The sequence below is a fragment of the Copadichromis virginalis genome, linkage group LG5 (genome assembly GCF_057382275.1).
Source record: "Copadichromis virginalis isolate Kocher_CV1m ecotype Utaka linkage group LG5, C_Virginalis_male_GT1.1, whole genome shotgun sequence".
Taxonomy (NCBI): domain Eukaryota; kingdom Metazoa; phylum Chordata; class Actinopteri; order Cichliformes; family Cichlidae; genus Copadichromis; species Copadichromis virginalis.
Window position 1 is genome coordinate 2240823 of NC_140622.1, and position 22516 is coordinate 2263338.

General features: G+C 40.5%; 1 protein-coding gene and 1 long non-coding RNA gene across 3 annotated transcripts in view; one reads left to right on the top strand and one right to left on the bottom strand.

Annotated features, from left to right (window-relative positions):
• Positions 1-1629: 1629 nt before the first annotated feature.
• fhit (fragile histidine triad diadenosine triphosphatase) overlaps positions 1630-22516 on the bottom strand; it is a 160853-nt gene continuing 139966 nt past the window's right edge. For both annotated transcript variants that reach the window (XM_085455568.1, XM_085455567.1), the window contains 4 exons: positions 19170-19315; positions 17294-17323; positions 7385-7453; positions 1630-3464 (listed from right to left, as the gene is read on the bottom strand). In XM_085455568.1, the coding sequence (XP_085311694.1) occupies positions 3366-3464; positions 7385-7453; positions 17294-17323; positions 19170-19315 (344 nt within the window). In that variant the 3' untranslated portion in view covers positions 1630-3365. The remainder of the gene's footprint in view (positions 3465-7384; positions 7454-17293; positions 17324-19169; positions 19316-22516) is intronic.
• On the top strand, positions 8413-9596 carry LOC146708740 (uncharacterized). Its single transcript, XR_014920625.1, has 2 exons — positions 8413-8708; positions 9262-9596. It is a non-coding gene; the product is annotated as an uncharacterized LOC146708740 (long non-coding RNA).

The window sequence follows — 22516 nt, forward strand, 5'->3', positions numbered from 1 at the left end:
ATAAATGTTAATAAAGGAATTTTTCTCACTCAATCTGTAAACTTATTTAGAAAATCATTCAGACTGTTAATTCAGCCCCTTTAGCAACTACATTCGACTCTTCTGGAGTATTCTACAAGATTTTTACACTTTGATACCCAGGAGGGAATAAACTGCCAAACTCAAAGAAACCTTAGCTATGAAGCCTGATGACACAAAAAAAACCTAGTTAAGCTGCAAGCTGTTTCGTAAGACATAAATGCCAGAAGGGCCTTTATTTTCAAATACTAGATTCAGGCAAAAGTGAAGTCAATCTACTTGGCCCTGAAAATCTTTGAAGCACAGTGTCCAAACACAGATACTACACAAATTCTATAATACAGTAATGCTGTAAGGAAACGTGGTTACTCTTTTCAAGCACATGTCCTCTGTGTTTCATTAAAGAAATGTCAGTGACTGCCATCTTTCATCTGTACAATACTGCTGACCTTAGGAGGAAAGAAACATTCACTGTGTAGCTTTTATATTTCAGTTAGATCAAGTTAAAAATATAAAAGTAATATTAAGGCTACCTGGAGTGTATTAAATAGGATAATAAAAAATCAACATAATATATGTTCTCCAACACGTATTGTAACAAGAGGTAATGTAGTGATTGAGAATACAGAGAGCATAGTTAATGAATTTAATGATTACTTTGTTAATGTAGGTCCCAACTTGGCAAAAGAGATTTCTGTACCAGGAGGAAATGATGAAGTAGATTCTACTTCTTGTGAATGTAGCTCAATGTTTCTTGGTGGAGTCTGTGAGAGTGACATTGTAGAAGTGGTGAGTAAAAAATCCACAGATTGTGATGACCTTGACATGTCGTTAATTAAAGAAGTTCTTCATAATGTCCTTCAGCCGTTAACATATATTTGTAACAAATCATTTCAAACTGGAATTTTTCCAGATAAAATGAAAATTGCCAAAGTGATCCCACTATATAAAACTGGTGATAAACAGATTGTGTCAAACTATAGACCGGTATCTTTACTGCCTCAGTTTTCAAAGATTCTTGAAAAACTATTTGCAAACAAACTAGATTCTTTTATTGATAAATATGATTTATTGAATGATCATCAGTATGGGTTCAGAAGAAATCGCTCAACATCTCTAGCTGTGATGGAATTTATTGAAAATATTGCAACGGCTGTGGATAAAAAACAGTTTGGAATAGGTGTGTTCATTGATTTACGTAAAGCCTTTGATACGATAGATCATTCTTTACTTTTGCAGAAGTGTGAAAGGTATGGTTTAAGAGGTGTTGTACAATTGTGGTTAAATAGTTACTTGAATAATAGGTTCCAATATGTGAGTATTAATAACATGAAATCTAAACTTAGAAAAGTAACTTGTGGAGTTCTGCAAGGATCTGTTTTGGGACCGAAGTTATTTTTACTTTATATAAATGATATTTGTACAGCCAGTGATACTTTAAAATATGTGATGTTTGCTGATGATACAAACTTAGTTTGCTCAGGAAAAGACATAAAGAAATTACTGAAAACAGTGGAAACAGAACTCATGAAGTTAAATAGATGGTTTGTGTCACGGTTTGCCGGGGGCAAGCCGTGTGGAGTTGTAGAAAAGGACCCAAAAGGCGGCAGCTCTGGTGCATGTGAATATTTATTTACCACGGTGGGTACAAAACAGCACTGGTGGAAAAACAAGAAACCGGAAACCTAAACTGGGTAAGCTAATAACACAAACCAGAAACGAGGATGCAGGGAGGTCCGGGGAAATACATACGGAGAGACGCAGGGAGACCGAGGGGAAACAACACAGACGAACCAGCAATTACTATGACAGAAGACACAACTTAAATACACTCAGAGAACACAGGGAGATTACATACAGGTGGGAACACAGCTGGGAGTGATTAACATGACGAGACTAAGGAGGCAACTGAAAACACTCACATAAGACACAGACCTTCACAATAAAACAGGAACTTACACAAGAAAAGACACAAACTAAGAAACGCGGACTAGATACAGGAACACACGGGCAGAACAGAGTAAACACTAACCAGAGAAAGAATAGAACCACAATCACGAAGAGAAAACACAAAACGCTGGGTCAAAAGGACCCAGGATCATGACAGTTTGTATTTAATAAACTATCATTGAATGAAAGTAAAACAAAATTTATGTTATTTGGAGGTAGTAAAAGTAATATTAAAGTAAAATTGAATTTAAATAATGGTAAATGGTACCACATGGTACCATTTACCATTTAAATAATGTTGAAATTGAAAGAGTATATGAGACAAAATTTTTAGGAGTAATTATTGATGATAAACTTTGTTGGAAGCCCCACATAGAACATGTGAAACGGAAATTATCCAAGTCGATTTCTATTCTTTATAAAACAAGAGATTTTTTGAATAAGAACTGCCTTTATTTATTGTATACTTCCCTTTGTTTGCCTTATATGACCTACTGTGCAGAAATTTGGGGGAACACATACAAAACATATTTGGATTCAATATTTAAATTGCAAAAAAGAGCTATTAGAATAATAAATAAAGTTGGATATGGGGAGTCCACCAACCAGTTTTTTGTAGGATCGTCTATGTTAAAATGGACATTATATATTCTAAAACTTTAGAAATGATATATCGAGTGATGAAAAAGAATGTTCCAATTTGTATTTTAAGGATGTTTCAACTAAGAGATGGAAAATATGATTTGAGGGGGTCTTATAAGTTTGAAATGCCTAAAGTGAGAACCAATGTTAAGTATAGATGTGTGTCAGTTTTGGGAGTGAAATTATGGAATGGACTTAATGATGAACTGAAGATGTGTTTTTCTTTGTCATTCTTCAAGAAGATTTTAAAAATTAGTATTATACAAGGTTATAGAAATTTGGTTTGTTAAAATTTTTTTGTGTTGATTTAATTTCTTGATTTATCATTGATTTCTTTTCAAACTGTTATACAACTTATTTATCAATGCTATTTATTTTCTTAAGGATTTGATTATTTCTATGGGGGTAAGGGATAGGATAAGTATAAGCCATAAGGCTTCAGCCTATTCCTTTTTCGGTTACTGTTTGAGTACTTTTATGTAAAATTATAATCTGTTGTTGTTGTTGACTGAAATAAAAATTTCAATTCAATTAAAAAAAAATTCAAAAGTTAGATTTCTTTTGGTTGACTTGGTTGGTTGATATACAGCATAATTCAGCAAAGATTTTGAGGATTTAATATACATATAATCAAATTAAGTCAAATAAAACAATAATATTTTTTATTATAGTTCACATTGCAGATGTTTATGTTGAACTTTATGTTCATGGCGGTGCTGCCTTTATTGAATTACTGACATCATTGGTTCAGGTTTCTAGAGCTGCTTCCTCAGATCTGAAGCTTCTGCTGCCATTTCTTCCTCTGATCTCCACTTGGATGGTATGTCCTTATCCTCTTGATCGTGGTTTTGTAACTACAAAGACAATGAAGATGTGATATGTAATAATATATTGCCAGAACAAATTTGGATTGTTTTCTGTATTAACTAGTCCATGAAAATGCATTGAGATATCAGCTGTTATTGGGTTTAAAAAATGTTTACAGAGTGCAGATTTTCTTCTTCAAAACTGTACATGAGACCACTCTTTAAGTTCAGTATGGAGACCCAGTGATCAGCTTTTGCTTGCACAAACTCATCATAATGAATTTGTTCCTCGACTTGTTTGTACTTGTCACTGTATATTCTTTTATTGTTTATAGAAAAAAAGCGAGAGCATATGTAAGAAGATTCAAAATATCAATTAAATAGTTCCACTTAGCACATCAGGTCAACACAGTGATTTATACGTAAAACCTAAACAGCTGGTGGAGCTTGCACTTCATAACTTGCTTGTCTTGTGAATTGTGAACTGCAAAGTGGTCACTTCCTGTCTGAAAAATATGACATGGTTATTTAAAAGAATCTAGTTTTCTACTGTACTCATAGAGATAGGCTATTCACGCTCATGTAATAATCTGTCTCCTGGTATCTCTACCACACTCTTGAGACTGCTTGGAGACACAGGCTACGCCCACATGTACACGAGAATTGGATTGGAGTTTTGGATCACTGAAAACTGAGAAATTCCTCCAAGAACATCAGCTCGGTTTAATGTTGACTTTGGTGAGTGCCCGGTGTTTGATAACTTGTGTAAAGCGATCACTCAGCAAACTAATGTTAAAAAACCTCAATGTGAGCCCAAAGTATCACTGACCCAGCTGGGTGAGGCAAGTTCCGCTGAAGGCTGGAAAATAGGGGGCAGCGCTTACTCAGAGCTAGGTGAGGCCCCAGAGGCTGTTAAAATCTGCTGCTATTATGGCTCAGGTGCAGCATTTTTGTGGGGTTCAAAGTCCTCTTTATAGCTATACTTTGGCAAAACTTCCAATTTTTGCATCTGACTCAGCAAGAGCAGTCTGCATTGCATGCATTTCAGTTCTAGTGTCTATAGCAGCTTCTATTTGTTTGTCAAAGGAGCTTGCAAAGAAAAGCGTTTGGACTTCTTTAAGTTGCTTGAAGACGTTTCACCTCTCATCCGAGAAGCTTCTTCAGTTCTAAGGTCAAATGGTGGAGAGTCCCAGATATAAACCTAGTGGGAGTTTCCCCCCACAGAGGGACAAAAGGACCCCCTGATGATCCTCTAATCGCCTGAGCCAAGGTGTGAAACTGGGTGTGGGTCCCAATCAGCCAGAGTTTCGGGTGTGTTCATTGTGAAACCTGGCCCCACCTTATCATGCGAATTCCTGAGGTCAGATGGCCCAGGATGTGAGTGGGCGTTAAGGCGTCTGGGAAGGGATCTCAAAACTGGATTATAGATGGCAGAGAGTTGGTGTCGTAAACCCCCGCCTCTGTTCAAAGATGGTCGCTCACAGTGGACATAGATGCTTCTTTCACTCCTCTTTCAAACCATCTGTCCTCTCTGTCCAAAATGTGAACATTGGCATCCTCGAAAGAGTGACCTTTGACCTTTAGATGCAGATGGACTGCTGAGTCTTGTCCTGTGGAGGTGGCTCTTCTGTGTTGTGCCATGCGCTTGTGAAGTGGCTGTTTGGTCTCTCCAATGTAGAGGTCTGAGCATTCCTCGCTGCACTGTACAGCATACACCACATTGTTAAGTCTGTGTTTTGGCGTTTTGTCTTTCGGGTGAACCAGTTTCTGTCTGAGCGTGTTGCTGGGTCTGAAATGCACCGGGATGTCATGCTTGGAGAAAACTCTCCTGAGTTTTTCTGATACACCGTCTACATAGGGGATGACAATGTTGTTGCGTCTGTCCTTCTTATCCTCCCTCGCTGGTGTCTGGTCTTCCTTTCTTTGCTGACTTTAAGAACGCCCATTTAGGATAGCCGCACGTTTTGAGTGCTTCCTTTACATGTGTGTGTTCCTTCTTTTTCCCTTCAGGCTTAGAGGGAACATGTTCTGCCCGGTGGTGTAGGGTCCTAATTACTCCAGGTTTGTGTTCCAAAGGGTGATGGGAGTCAAACAGGAGGTACTGGTCCGTGTGTGTGGGCTTCCGGTAAACTTCAATGTTGAATTTGCCGTTCTCTTCAATGTGCACCGCGCAGTCCAGGAAAGGCAAACAGTTGTCCTTTGTGTCTTCCCTCGTGAACTTGATGTTTTTATCCACAGCGTTAATGTGCGCAGTGAAGGATTCCTTCCTTGAGATCCCTTCCCAGACGCCTTAACGCCCACTCACATCCTGGGCCATCTGACCTCAGGAATTCGCATGATAAGGTGGGGCCAGGTTTCACAATGAACTCACCCGAAACTCTGGCTGATTGGGACCCACGCCCAGTTTCACACCTTGGCTCAGGCGATTAGAGGATCATCAGGGGGTCCTTTTGTCCCTCTGTGGGGCGTCACTCCCACTAGGTTTATATCTGGGACTCTCCACCATTTGACCTTAGAACTGAAGAAGCTTCTCCGATGAGAGGTGAAACGTCTTCAAGCAACTTAAAGAAGTCCAGACGCTTTTCTTTGCAAGCTCCTTTGACTACGATGACCTGGATGACTGAGAACCTTCACAGACATGGCTCTATTTGTTTGTGTTCAACATCAGATTTCCTTTTAGCCTCCAAATTTGCCAACATTTTTAAGAATGAAGAGAGACAAAGAGGTCAAAAAAGGGGTTGGCTCCACACACATACGTGCATCTCCTGTCTTTTTTCCTTTTCTTTTTTTTTCTTGGTACATGTTCAAATTGCACCTTATAGAAATGCAATAATAAACACACACATGATAAAAAATAAATAACAACAATTACCTTACAAACACATAAATTAATTATACTAAATGAGCACCCCACCTTACAGTGCCAAAAAATATAAATCATTTGCATGTTACTATTAAATATTACTCAAACGAATGAGCCATGAAATCTGACCAATCTAACCAAGTATCAACCCATTACATTCATCATGCAAAATATTGGACATGAAATTAAGACAAATCTGTCTATGCATTTACGCTCCTACAAACATCTTCAGACTATGTCTCATTTGCTGGATGTGATATGGAAAATACAAATGGGACTGCTCTTACAATAAACCTTATGATCACATGCAAATTAAAAACAAACCTATTTCCATTTTGCTGCTGGGACTCCACTGTGGAGATGCACGTCTCATTTCTCCCCTTAGGCAGGAGCAGGAAGTATAGAGAGCTCTTTTTTATTAGACGTGGTTATTAGAATATTCATATCATAGTCCCCAGTCATTGATATTCATTTGCCACAGACTCTCTTGTTACAAATTCAAAATATCACAGTGAAATTTAAAATAGTCTGAAAGTCACGTTCATTATTTTCATAGTGAAGTGCTATAGTTCATTGGTTTGGGGATTCTGGCTCCTGAGGATAGATAGCTCACTGATATTTGTTCAAACTCAGATGTTTAATTAACATTATTAGCAGCCACATGTGACTCAGTTCATTAGCAGTGAATTGTCCTTTCATACTGCTGTGGTGACACACTGAAGCATGAGCTTGGGAGAACAATGCCAGTTGTGCAGAACTAGAAGATAAGTCAGCAGCCACCATAGTGCTGTTTTCATTTAGTTATGTTCTTACTGGTCAGCAGGAGAGAATGGGGAAATAGGCTGTCTTGTGTCACAGACATCTCATCAGTGATCAAGTACCCAGATCATATTTTTTTACAAAAGCCATGCAAGTCCTGGTACCCTCAACTATTTCTTAACATTTTTCACATAGCTTACCAAAGTATAAGCCCACACTGACTCAGATGTTTTTGTGTCCTGTACACAGTGACTGACAGTGAAAAAAATCCTTTTTTTATTTAAAATGAAATCTAAAATAATTTTTAAATGGACTAATAGGGATGGCCCAAAGTTGTCCATCTTACCTCATCGTAGATGCTGTCATTGTGCTTGAAATCCCCAGCCTTCCTGGGCAGCACGTGGACGTGGACATGCTGTAAACATACAAACAAGGTTTAGATATTGTGGTTGATCTGGAGAAAATCTTACTTTTTCCTGGGAGCACTATGACAGAGTTTCACAGTATGCTGGAGAAGCCATCAGAATGTTACTGGCATGGCACAAATCACCGGAGGGAAGGGTGCATTTCACCAAGCAGGGATTTTTTATTTTTATGTTTTTAAGAATTGACCTGACTTTATTCTAGGACCCAGGAGCAACAGATAGCTAACAGTTTTTGCTAATATACAATTGTACTATATACCTATACTACTGAGTATATCACTTTACAGTAGGTAACTAGTAATTATGCATTTTATCTACAATTTACAAAGAAATAAAAAGACAAATTCAGACCACTCCAATATAAAACTATGTTTTAGCAGCAGTGTTCTGGGTCCTTTGAAATTCAGAACCATTGCTTTTACATATCTTTATTTCTTGGTTTTGAGTAATTTTGCCATATTAATCTACACTGATGTCATAATCTGTAGTAAATGTTTTTACTTCATTAATTAAACTATTATTTTGTTTGTTGGCTGTGTTTACTTTAGAAGTAGAATTTCCCCAATTACGGGATAAATACATTTGCCTTTAAAATACAGAAGGTGTGTGTCTCTGAAATCCAAACTAAAAGCTCGTTCCACAGGGTCTGAAAGCTGAAGGCTCTGCATCCTAGAAATGCTACCCCACAAATAAATCAAACAAAGCCTAAGAATAAAGTGATAAGGATAATGTGGTACTATGAGATCTTTAAGATAAGATTGGGCCTCATAATTCAAGACCTTGTGTAACCCAGTGTTAAAAACAGGATTAAAAGTATAAATATTCATACTCTCACAATGGGAATAAATATTGATAAAAACAAAGTTAATTATAATAAATACTGATAAAAAGCATGTAAATATAAGTTTAATATGTACATATGTATATGTAATGTATAAATGGTGTGGGGGCAGGACTTAGTCCTTTAGAGTGTGTTTGTCAGATCCACTGAGCGACCAATCATTGGCCGGTCTGACCCTCCCCCAGACTGTGCGCTGCTCAGACACCTGTGTGTGCCTTTGTGTGCCAGTCAGATACGCCAGAGACACAGACGGTGAAAGATCAGTTTACCCGTGTGGCGAAGAAGCTAGCTGGATAGAGAAAGTCCTTTTTTCGGCGAGAATAATAAGAGTGATACTGTATTCCAGAGGCCGTGAGCCAACGTGAGCACTGTGAAGCCCCGTGTAGCATTTGTTGCTTCGCATGGTAAGTCCCAGGCAGTACACGTGCGCTAGCATAGCATGCTACCTGCCGCTAGCTCTGATGCTAACTTCCGTTAGCCATTTTGCAATGAAAGTGCCTCTTCTGAGGCTAAAGCAATTAGCACTGAGTCTGCTGCACTTTATACGAGATGTTCTTTAAAGGTTTATGTCACATTACTGTGGTATTGATGTATAATGCATGGTTTTGTGCGATGTTGTTATGTTAGCACATGTTCCCTTTTCTCATGGTGCTAATTATAGTTCTGCACAATTAAGTATTAGCAATGTGAAATTAAGTGCCTTCACCTGCACTTTACTTAGCTGAAACTTGATAAGTCTCAAGCCAATGTGTATTTTTAATGCACTGCTGAGCTATTTTGTATTATTTTAAATGTGTGTTTCCTATGCACTTTTCCCTTTGAAATGAGAATAATTTGTTGTACAACATAGAATATTTTGAAAGAAATTTAGAAGCACTACAAGCAACCAGTAGTAATAATAAGTTACAGGCATGATAGCTTAAATGTTGAACTACTGTGTTCTGGCCTGGTCCCCAGGTCAGGTTTTTTCCCTTTGCTTATTTGGATTGGATTGGTTTTGAGGACCTGAGAAGAATCGAGGATCCCTTTTCCAGTACTGGATGGCGAGCCCAGCCCAAAGAGCCGGATGAACTGGTAGATTGTAACCCGACTGGTTACACACACACTGAGTGACTATTGAACATTGAAAGACTGAAATTGACTTTAAAAAAGACACAAAGACAATCTATCCTTAGGTCGACCATTTGTGGGGTTTATTTTATTTTATTTTGTCTTCAAGAAGAGCGCTCTACTTTTGTTAAATGTGCACAACTTTAATAATTGCTAATAAATGCAATTGTGTTTTCTACACCTACTGTGTACAAGTCCTCTGTTGTCATACACCCTTGGCTCCTACGAATCTAGAACCTGTCTGATCTGGTCCATATTTCCCTTCTGTCCTCGTACTGTGGTTAAAGGTAACTATACTGCCGTACTACATACAAAGAAGGCAAGAAGTAGCACTAACAGGTCTAGTATTGCACCACCATTGTTACACTTGTGTGTCAGGTGAAGGATTTTAAAGTCAGTTCTGGATTTATCAGGGGGGCAATGAAGAGAAGCCAGTGTGGGAGAAATATGATTTTTCTTTCTTGTCCTCTTTCAAGTATACAAATGAATAAAATCCTTTTCCAGCATCACTCAGACAGGATATTTCTAATTTTAGAAATGCAGTGCAAATAGCAGAAAGCCTCCATATTTGTTTAATATGCACACAGAACATATTGTGGTTAACAATGAGTCCAACAGTGCACTTGAGGCCAAAGTAATATCATCTAGACTAAGATTTTACGTGCAGAGTACAAGAACCTTTTTGTCAATTAGGAGAAAGTAGTGGTACGTAATGATATGTCTCTAAGCTGGTTATGAATCATTTCTTCTATAATGATTAATATTATATTTGTGAAGAAGGTCATTACTAGTTAAGGGTAACGGACGCTTGGCTCAAACAGAGCTCTTACTTTTTGTCAGCCTGGCCACAGTGCTGAAGAAAAACCTGGGGCTTTTCTCTGTCAGTGACGTTTCACAGAATAAAACAAGTAAAACTTTTTCCAAACCAAAGAAAGATCTTTTAAATAAATGCAAAGCTATTTTCTCTCAAGCTTAAGACTTTTCTGGTTCGTCATGACTTTATACCAGGGTATGCCGGGGCATAAACCTCCAAAATTTCCTGCTTCCTTCGCATGCAGTGAGCATGTAACACTATTAACGAGATAATCGACCTCTGTGGGAGTCGAGTCCAGGTATCTTCTCTGCACAAAGAAGAGAAGAGCTTCTTTCAGTTTTGTTCCAACACATTCAGAAAGATATTTAGTGTACTGAAATTGTTTTTTCGTTGTTTTCCTTTCCAGTGCTGTGCAATCCATTGTAAAACTAAATGCCATTAAGAAATGGTGAGAAAAAAGATCATTTAAAAGTTTTTCCTGACAATGTTCTCATGGTGGGTGTGTGGAGACTGGAAAGAGGACCCACATGCAGGACTTGCAGGCTGATTGAGGAAGTTTTATTATCGAGACTGGATGAACTGAACATGGATGATGAAATGAACTGAATGACTGATCTAGACTGAGAACACACAGGCGGAATTAATGATGCGCAGAGGGACTGACCTGAAAAATAGGATCATGGCCAAGCTAGAAAACTGGATCCCCCGTAGCCGGTTACCAAGATTACGTGAAGTACCCTCAGAAGGTCTGCTAGATGATGTTAATGCAGCACTACGGACGATACTTACAACCACGATTACCGACACTAACAAGCTGATCTACAATACGGCAGCAGTGATCAGTGAGATGCTTGGCTACAAGTTGAACAGCCACAAGGGGCAGTACCCTCCATGGAGAAGGAGGCTAGAGAGCAAGATCAAAGTAGCACAGAGGGAGGTTAGCCAACTAACGGAGTTGCAGAAAGGTGCGGCAAAGAAGGTGCATAAGAAATACAGCAAACTATCCACACCTGAGGCCTTGGAAACTGCCAAGCAAAGACTCACAGCCTTGGCCAGCCGCTTGAGGAGGTACACCAGAGAGATAGAAGGCAGGAGAATAAACCAGCTGTTCTCCACAGAACCAGCAAAGGTGTACTCTCAGTGGCAAGGGAACAATAAGAGAACAGCACCACCAAGGCTGGAGACGGAGCAATACTGGAAGAGCATATGGGAGAAGGACGCAACCCATAACAGCAATGCTCAGTGGCTAGTGGATCTGAGGGCAGACCATAGCAACCTCCCTGAACAGGGTCCAGTAACCATCACAGTGGCAGATATCCAAGAAAGGGTCTCCAGTATGAAGAGTTGGACAGCACCAGGGCCCGACATGGTTCACGCCTACTGGCTGAAGAAGCTGACTGCACTCCACGAGCGTCTGGCAGCACAAATGAATCAGCTGCTAGTTGACCAGAGACACCCGGAATGGCTAACCGAAGGCCGGACAGTCCTGATCATCAAGGACCCCCAGAAGGGACCGGTCCCATCCAACTACCGACTAATAACCTGCCTCAGTACTACATGGAAGCTCCTATCAGGCATCATATCGGCTAAGATGAACAGGCACATGGGTCAATATATGAGTGGGGCACAGAAAGGGATTGGCAAGAATACCAGAGGCGCAAAACACCAGCTACTGGTAGACAGAACAGTCAGCCGAGACTGAAAGACCAGACTGACCAATCTGTGCACTGCCTGGATTGATTACAAGAAGGCCTATGACTCAATGCCCCACAGCTGGATACTGGAATGCTTAGAATTGTACAAGATCAATGGGACCCTAAGAGCCTTCATCAGGAACTCAATGGGGATGTGGTGTACAACACTAGAGGCCAACTCCAAGCCCATAGCACAAGTCACCATCAAGTGCGGGATCTACCAAGGAGATGCTCTGTCCCCACTGCTGTTCTGCATAGGCCTGAACCCCCTCAGTGAGATAATTGACAAGACTGGCTACGGATACCGACTACGGAACGGAGCAGTTGTCAGCCACCTCCTGTACATGGATGGCATCAAGCTGTATGCCAAGAGTGAACGAGACATCGATTCACTGATCTACACTACCAGGCAATACAGCAATGACATTGGAATGTCGTTCGGACTGGAGAAGTGTAGTCAAATGGTAACAAAGAGAGGGAAGGTAATCAGAACTGAGGGGATTGAACTACCAGAAGGCAACATTGCAGACATAGAGGACAGTTACAAGTACCTGGGGATCCCGCAGGCGAATGGGAACCATGAAGAGGCCGCTAGAAAAGCTGCAACCACCAAGTACCTGCAGAGGGTCAGGCAAGTCCCGAGGAGTCAGCTGAACGGTAAGAACAAGATCCGGGCTATCAACACCTACGCCCTGCCCGTGATCAGGTACCCTGCTGGGGTAATAGGCTGGCCAAAGGAGGAGATAGGAGCCACTGACATAAAGACAAGAAAGCTCCTTACCATGCATGGAGGGTTTCACCCCAAGTCCAGCACCCTGAGGCTGTACGCTGAGCGGAAGGAAGGGGGCTGGGGACTGGTGAGTGTCAGCACCACAGTCCAGGATGAGACAACGAACATCCAAGAATACATTGGGAAGATGGCCCCAACTGACCGAGTGCTCAGTGAATACCTCAGGCAGCAGAATCCCAAGAAAGTGGAGGAAGGCGAGGAACCATCATGGAAGGACAGGCCCCTGCACGGTATGTACCACCGGCAGATAGAGGAGGTGGCTAATATCCAGAAATCCTACCAATGGCTGGACAAAGCTGGACTGAAAGACAGCACAGAGGCACTAATCATGGCAGCACAAGAACAAGCTCTGAGTACAAGATCCATAGAGGCTGGGGTCTATCACATGAGGCAAGACCCCAGGTGCAGGCTGTGTAAAGATGCCCCAGAGACAATCCAGCACATAACAGCAGGGTGCAAGATGCTAGCAGGCAAGGCATACATGGAACGCCATAACCAAGTGGCTGGCATAGTGTACAGAAACATCTGTGCCGAGTATAACCTGGAAGTCCTGTGGTAAAAATGGGAGATGCCCCCAAGGGTGGTGGAGAATGACCGAGCTAAGATCCTGTGGGACTTCCAGATACAAACGGACAAAATGGTGGTGGCTAACCAACCGGACATAGAGGTGGTAGACAAACAGAAGAAGACGGCCTTAGTGATCGATGTAGCGGTTCCCAATGTCAGCAATATCAGGAAGAAGGAACACGAGAAGCTGGAGAAATACCAAGGGCTCAGAGAAGAGCTCGAGAGGATGTGGAGGGTGAAGGTAACAGTGGTCCCCGTGGTAATCGGAGCACTAGGTGCGGTGACTCCCAAGCTAGGCGAGTGGCTCCAGCAGATCCTGGGAACAACATCGGAGATCTCTGTCCAGAAGAGCGCAGTCCTGGGAACAGCTAAGATACTGCGCAGGACCCTCAAGCTCCCAGTTTACTCTCGATACCAATGCTGCCCCTTCAAAAGCGAGTGCCTTTACCGACATGACAAAAGTCGACACAGCGCGTCCTTTCTGCATTTTGGAGAAGATGACTTTGAGGATGAAGATGATGGAGTGGATCTAATTAGTTTATTCAAGGATTTAGTTTCTTGAAGGATAAACCGCCCGCAGGGGCATGCCGGGTGCTTATATATACATATATATATATATATATATATATATATATATATATATATATATATATATATATATATATATATATATAAAACACCCAGCACGCCCCTGTGGGCGGTCAATCCTTCAAGCTCGGGTCCTCTACCAGAGGCCTGGGAGCTTGAGGGTCCTGCGCAGTATCTTAGCTGTTCCCAGGACTGTGCTCTTCTGGACAGAGATCTCCGATGTTGTTCCCGGGATCTGCTGGAGCCACTCGCCTAGCTTGGGAGTCACCGCACCTAGTGCTCCGATTACCACGGGGACCACCGTCACCTTCACCCTCCACATCCTCTTGAGCTCTTCTCTGAGCCCTTGGTATTTCTCCAGCTACTCGTGTTCCTTCTTCCTGATGTTGCTGTCATTGGGAACCGCTACATCGATCACTAAGGCCGTCTTCTTCTGTTTGTTTACCACCACTATGTCCGGTTGGTTAGCCACCACCATTTTGTCCGTTTGTATCTGGAAGTCCCACAGGATCTTAGCTCGGTCATTCTCAAGGGGGCGTATCACATATTGACCACAGGACTTCCAAGCCATACATATCACAGATACTTCTGTAAACTATGCCAGGCACTTGGTTATGGTGTGCCATGTATGCCCTGCCTGCTGGTATCTCACATGCTGCCGTTATGTGCTAGACTGTCTGAGTCTGGCCTGTACCTGGGGTCTTACCTAGCATGCCAGACCCAAGCCTCTATCATACTTGCAACTTGTTCCTGTGATGTGTTTCTAGCTTGTTCCTCTGTGCTGTCTTCCAGTCCAGCTTGGTCAAGCCATTGGTAGTGTGATGGCCAAACCCATGGCCACACTCTAAAGTCAGTAACTCTTGTATTTTCATTTCTTCATTTGAACATAGTAATACACTTTAGTTTTCAATAACTTTATTGATTGGTTTGGATACATTTGTTCTATTGTTAAGCGCGCACATTTAGTTTACTTATGTGTTCATACCACTTCATTTTTTTCACTTTTGACTAACCTTTGTCTTTTTATTTCTTACCTGCCGTCATCCATGGGAGTTGCTGGACAAAAGATGGTAGCCAAGGTTTGAAACCACTAAATGCAAAGAGGGATAATTGGACCACACCACCACTTCCTACTGAAGGGGAGAATGTTTTTAAATTAAAGAAAACACACAAAGTATTTCTATTTAATTAAATATTTGAGTTTAGGGTTTAGTGGTTTTGATTTTCTTATTTAGTGTTTAGTTTATTAACAAACTAGATTGTACTGCATTGTGTTGTGATTTATGATTGTGTTTGTTTGTTGCCCCTCATGTGTCACAATGGTCTGATCAGCTATTATATATACCCCTGTGCGTCATGTTTAGGTCAATTATGTTTGTTTGGGCAGTCATTTGGTTTGTTAAGTTTGCAGTCTTTGCCTGAGTTCAGTTTTGTTTCTTTGACCTCTTTCATGAGCTCAACATTTATTACTTTTGTAAATCTAATTTTTGGGGGTTAAATAAATGAAAACCATATTTTTCTAATAATTCCTGGGACTCCTGTTTTTCAACTCAGTCCATCACAGGTAGGATTTTTCAATATCAGCCACTTTTTCTGTCTACTGGTGGTTCATGCCATGTAGGGGCCTGTTGTTCCATGATTGTTCCTCTTCTTGGTCCCCTTGTTTCTTGGGTTTCTCGCTGCCTCACGTATTTACTGAGCAATTAAATTAAATTTTATTTATATATCACAAAGCAAGGTGTTTAAAGCACTCTTCTGGGAGATCTCAGATATCACTCCTGGGATCTGCAGGAGCCACCTGCCCAGTTTAGAGGTCACTGCCCAAAGTGCTAGCATCTTGCACCCTGCTGTTATGTGCTTGATTGTCTCAGGGCCATCTTTACACACTCTGCACCTGGGCTCTTGCCTGGTGTGGTAGACCCTAATGATTTGTGATACCACTGATTTCCTTTCCGATCCAATATTGAATTTTATTTCATAATGCAATATGTAATTGTAATATTATTATAATATAGCTTCATAATGATTACAGGACATCACACTACTTGTTCTTATTGCTTAAAAATGCAGAAAAATCATATAGAAATAAATAAAACCTGAAGTTGTGCTATTTGAACACGTTGCCTGCCTGCAGCACTAAAGGACTCCGTGAGAGACGTCTGTCTCGCCCTAGCAGCACCTGTCCCTCTCCTCCTCTTCAGTTCGGCTCAACATAAGCTCGTCATATTCTGTGATATGATTTACTCTGAGGTGTTTGACGAGGTTAGTGGTGTTGCTACAACACCTCACTTTCTTGCCACATGTATCGCAAACCGCGTCTTGGCTGTTTGTGGAAGTAAAATATGCCCACACATGACTCTGTTTACACTCAGCCATTGTGAGTGCGCACGCCAGGGGCTGCCACACATTTATACAGCCGTATTTCGCATATGACTATGAACGGCATAAGAGGAAGTGGTTCCTTCCAATTTAGACGATCCGAATGATATAGTTTCTTTCCACTGTGTTCCTGTTAATGAAAAACTACAAATTTACCCCAAAGTACTAAAATATTGATATTTTAATATGAGAAGCGATTCTAGAACTTAAACTACTGGTATCAGAAGAATCGATATTTCTATATCAATCCGCACACCACTAGTATACCCATCTATGAACCTTGTGAGGTTGTTCCTGTGCCCTTCACACTTGGCTGCAAACCATTCCAGTGTGAGCTTGAGGCCATCACCTGATGAACCCAACAGAACAACATCATCCGGGAAAAGCAGAGATGAGATTCTGAGACCCACTAAGTGAATGCCTTCCGTCACTTGGCTACGCCTAGAAATTATGTCAATAAAAATTCTGAACAGAATCGGTGACAAATGGCAGCCCTGGCAGAGCCTATCACCCACTGGGAATGAGTCTTATTTATTACCGGCTATGCGACCCAACGGTTGTATAAAGATCAAATGTTTCCTTCTTGCCTCATACAGCATACAAGCACATCATCTAAACCTTTTACTCATTTGTTGCCAAAAACTTCTCCACTTATGATGTGCATTTCAAACTGTAATATGAGCAACACATATGCTGGATCTCATACACTGATATTTTATTTATTATTCATAAGGTTCAAATGCATCATACATTTTTTAATATAGTAAAAAATAGCACAACAGTACAGTGGATTATTTTACAAGAGGATGATTCTCTCCCCTCCTTTAACCTGTGAACTTTCCCAAAAGCTCCCAAGCAAGTGACATGAATTATTTCATGTAGCCTTCAACCAAACTAAAAATTACACCTTTTAGAAAAGATAACTGAATAATTCGCCATCTCCAGGAGTTTAGCTCTACAAGTTAATTATGATGATTATTTAATAGTGCATAACTATTGCAGAGGGTTCATGACATATTTCAAGGTCATAAATTATTAAGTTCTCACCTTCACAGTTTGTCCGGCTTCAGGGCCATCCTGGTGGGAAAAGAAAGGGGTAATTAGTCCAGAGATTAGAATTTAGATATACTTGCATTAATATTTTAAAGAAAGAATTTAATTTAAGATGAGGTAATAACATCTCACCTCCCCTAAAACAACCCCCTTGGTTTGTGTCAAAGCCGTCTTTATCCTGAGATATTTGTCTTCATAGGCAACTTTTTGGCTATATTTATTCAATGGGATTTAGTTTTTTAAATGTTCCATATTTAGACTAAAGTGCATACAACCAACGTTAATTGATGGGTTTTAACAAAGATATAGCAGTATCTGTTTAAGAATTACAGCCAACTCAAAATCTCCACTTCAAACCATTACTCAAAACCTTTTGGAACAGATGGATTTGCAGAACAGTCATTAACACTCGATCCAACAGCTATAATGTAAAAATACAGCAGGTAAATTCTCCATTTATCTTGTAGAGATTGTCAAATTATGTTAAATGTGATTTTTTATCTAATTGCATTTATGTATTTTGTATGTGATTTTTCCACTGAGCTTACCTGCAGTGGAAAAATTGCCCTGGCAATAGTCAGTTGGGTCACTCAGATTTCCCATGCTAGGAAATATTATTAAAACCTATTTTGTGGCTCTAGTCAGAGTGTGAGTGTGGTTTGTTACAGATGCAGCAGTACAAGACACAGTATGTTTGTTGTCCCTTTACTGTCCGCTGCAGCATAATACTCGCTGGAGGTGAGTGACTATTTTTTGCGCCTCGATTCTCTTCCAAAATGAAGGAAAGTGAAATAAATACTGAGTTACCAGTTTATGGGCCCACGCATGAAAAGACCAATCCTCTCACATGTACTATTGCTAAATCGCCACCTTTTTTTCTTTACTTTTGGTCCCTTGCGCAAAAAGATCTAAGAAAAGACCTTTTTTCAGATTAACATTTGATATGTTTTCAAGGCTATATTGTGAACAAATATGGTTGATCTGATCATTGAATCTGACTTTTCGTTTTTACATGTTACACAACTTTTCAACTTTCTCAGATTTGGGTTTGTAGAAAAAAAGATACAGTCAGTATCTACACAATTATGTGACCACACTGATCATTATTTCCCATCACCTTACAGTAAAAAAAATGAGCTACATAGTTTTTTCCCCCCTCTCTCTCTCCTAAATGTGCTTCAAGACCATCTCCATTGTGCCAGGGCCGAAACACTCACCACCAACATACCTGAACAACTGTCACCCTGTTGAACTCGTGCCCATAGTTATGAAATTTTTTGAGCAACTGCTCATGGCAAAGCTCAAGAGATGCTTGCTCCCCTCGGATCTTCAGCTCTCTTGGGTGCCGTGGACGGCTGGGGTCTCCTGGGTCTTACCCAGTCTACCTCTGGCTCTCGGGAGGGTGGCATTACTGCATTATTATCCTATTTTTTTATCACCCTATTTTTATTATTACCCTACTTTTCAAGTACCGTCATGGTTCTGGGTCATATCACCCAGCATTTTGAGTTTATGGTGTTTTCATGTCTGCGTCCTGTTATGATGCCTGTGGCATTCCTGTCCCCTGTGGAGTCCTTGTGATCATTCACCTCCTGTGTGTATTTAGTCTGTCAGTTTTCATTCATTTCTCATCTGTCCATCCTACTTTGTCATGCCATGATTCCAGGTCTATGAAATGATGCTTCTTCAAGTCTTCATGTTTCAGGTTTCCCATGTTAGGTTTCTATGTTCACGTCCAGCTCGCCCTTTGTTAAGATCAAGTTGGGTTTTTGCTTGTCTGCACCTGGGTCCACCAGGTCACTCCACAAAGTCAGTTTCTCCCCGACTGTGACAGTGACTGTTAAAAAATATTACCGAGTGTGTGGTTTACCTGAATGGCGATGGTGATTGAGGTGGCATTGAAGTGTTTCTCCACCAAGTTGGCGACTCTCTGAGCGGTGGAGAACAAATCTGCTAGCTCATCTGGCCGAAGATCCCGAAAACGCTCAACTGGTCTGAGTGGGCACACCAGCACATCTGAGCAGCTCTGTTAAGGAATTACTATGCTGCAGATATGGTTGGAAAGTCAGAAAGCACTGAGATAAGAAAGTCGGTTAGCTCTGCAATATTATGACAAAAGCTCGTGTTTTTCATTCAGCAAAGTAAATCTGAGAGTTTTTTGTTGAAGTAATATAAGCTTAAAAGATATAATCAGGCAATGCTTTTTAAAGTGAAAATTGTGAAAATGGCCTAGAAAAAATTGAGTGTACCCTTAACTAAATATTTTATTACAGCCTTATGAGACAAACTGCAATCCAGGGATTTCTGTAACTCCTGGTACAGTAAATAACCAAAACAAAAGGTTGCACTTCTGATTTGCAGCTCAAAACTAAGAATCATGTCAAACATGACACCTAAATATTGGATTTGGAGGTATTCATTGCTAGTAAATATACATGTGCTGACAGCTTCTAGTACCAATAACTAAAACTTCTGATGAGCTGTAAAATGTTTTCTCCCATCTACGTTTTTACTATAAAAAGATCTAACTTAAAAGAGTCTATTGGCCCAGGTTCAAAATGAGACACAGAGTATTTGGGGTGGCTGTCACCTTTGATTTTATTTTTATACTTAGGTATACTTATACTTTAGACTTAATACATATTTGCCTTAAACAAATATATATTAAATTTTTAACAATAATATTCTATGATAATTACAAAAGACCTCAGCAAATTTAAAATGCATATGCTGTTAATGAATTAACTTCTTTTGGATTACTTTCACTGGTTGAAACACTATACTTCATCACTGGCAGGAACTGATTGTAGCCAAGGATCTCGCAAAATCATGTCAGAGGCCAGCTGTCTGCTTCAAGTGGCTAAATCTTACTGCTCAAGAACCAGTGGGGAGCGAAAGTCATCAGAGATGCTTAGCATCCGATTTTAAACTCCTCCCCTCCACCTGGCAGGTACTAGAAAACCTCTCATACCACAACAACTAGAGACAGTTTGTTCCCCCACTGCCATCACACTCATAAATCATGACCAGTATCTGTGCTATATACCCATTCTAGGTTATTCTACAGGGTGGGCCATTTATATGAATACACCGTAATAAAATGGGAATGGTTGGTGATATTAAAGTCCTGTTTGTGGCACATTAGTATATGTGAGGGGGCAAACTCCTCAAGATGGGTGTTGACCATGGTGGCCATGTAGAAGTCGGCCATCTTGGATACAACTTTTGGTTTTTTCAATAGGAAGAGGGCCATGTGACACATCAAACTTATTGGTAATGTCACAAGAAAAACAATGGTGTGCTTGGTTTCAACGTAACTTTATTCTTTCACGAGTTATTTACAAGTTTCTGACCACTTGTAAAATGTGTTCAATGTGCTGCCCATTGTGTTGGATTGTCAGTGCAACCCTCTTCTCCCACTCTTCACACACTGATAGCAACACCGCAGGAGAAATGGCAGCACAGGCATCCAGTATCTGTAGTTTCAGGTGCTGCACATCTCATATCTTCACACCATAGACAATTGCCTTCAGATGACCCCAAAGATAAAAGTCTAAGAGGGTCAGATCGGGAGACCTTGGGGGCCATTCAACTGGCCCACGACGACCAATCCACTTTCCAGGAAACTGTTCATCTAGGAATGCTCGGACCTGGCACCCATAATGTGGTGGTGCACCATCTTGCTGGAAAAACTCAGGGAACGTGCCAGCTTCAGTGCATAAAGAGAGAAACACATCATCATGTAACAATTTCAAATATCCAGTGGCCTTGAGGTTTCCATTGATGAAGAATGGACCCACTATTGTTGTTCCCCATATACCACACCAAACCATCACTTTTGTTGTTCCAACAGTCTTGGAGGGATCCATCCAATGTGGGTTAGTGTCAGACCAATAGCGGTGGTTTTGTTTGTTAACTTCACCATTCACATAAAAGTTTGCCTCATCACTGAACAAAATCTTCTGCGTGAACTGAGGGTCCTGTTCCAGTTTTTGTTTTGCCCATTCTGCAAATTCTGTGGCCGATCTGGGTCATCCTCGTTGAGATGCTGCAGTAGCTGGAGTTTGTAAGGGTGCCATTTGTGAGTAGCTAATATCTGCCGAAGGGATGTTTGACTAACGCCACTCTCCAGTGACATGCAGCCAGTGCTACGCTGTGGGCTCTTGCTGAATGAAGCTAGGACAGCCACTGATGTTTCTTCATTAGTCACAGCTTTCTTGCGTCCACATTTTGGCAAATCCAACACTGAACCAGTTTCACGAAACTTAGCAAGCAGTTTGCTAACTGTAGCATGGGAGATGGGTGGTCTCGTAGGGTGTCTTGCATTGAAATCTGCTGCAATGACCCGGTTACTGCGTTCACCAGATATCAACACAATTTCGATCCGCTCCTCACTAGAGATGGCACAATACCACTTTTTTATGTCCGATACCGATATCATAAATTTGGATATCTGCCGATACCGATATGAATCCGATATAGTGTTTTTTAATCAACAAAACTGTTTTTTAAATATCTTGCTGCATTTTGTATAAGTTCATACTCAAGTTTAAAACAACAACTACACTAAAGCTATTCTGTTATACCTGTATGCAAAAAAAATATTTCATAGTTCAGCAATACTGATCAATCTAATAAACTTAAACCTGCACCATCCTCCCTATTCTGGTATTTTAAAGAGTACTTAGCATAAATATTAAGCAACCTAACTAATAGTGTTCCAACTCCCAGCAACAACAAAAATAAATAAATAAAAAATAGGGAACCACCCCTCACGCTCCACCTCATGATGCTTAATCGACGTAATCAACCTTAATTTGATGGAGTGTGAAAAAAAATGCACAGAAATCAATTATTTTTCAAGAAATATTAAATAGAACATCTTTCTTCAACAAAATTGCAGACTGCACAGATGGTACCTTCCCAAAGGAAAAAGTACTATAGCTTACTAGGGTATATATATTAGACTTAATAGTCACTATATACAGTAATTGACTTCTATTCATTTTACATCAAATTAAAACTTTGGGTGTCAGATAATTATTTATTAAAAGCTCGACATTTTAAATGAGAATAAGAAAGAAAAGTATGTCTTTGTGCCCCTTTTCCCTGTTAATGCCCTATCGGCCCCCCTGGCTAAACTTTTCTAGATCCGCCCCTGCACAGTTACCAGTGTCAGCTGTAGAAAAAGATCCTGGAGTAGAAAGTAATATTAAA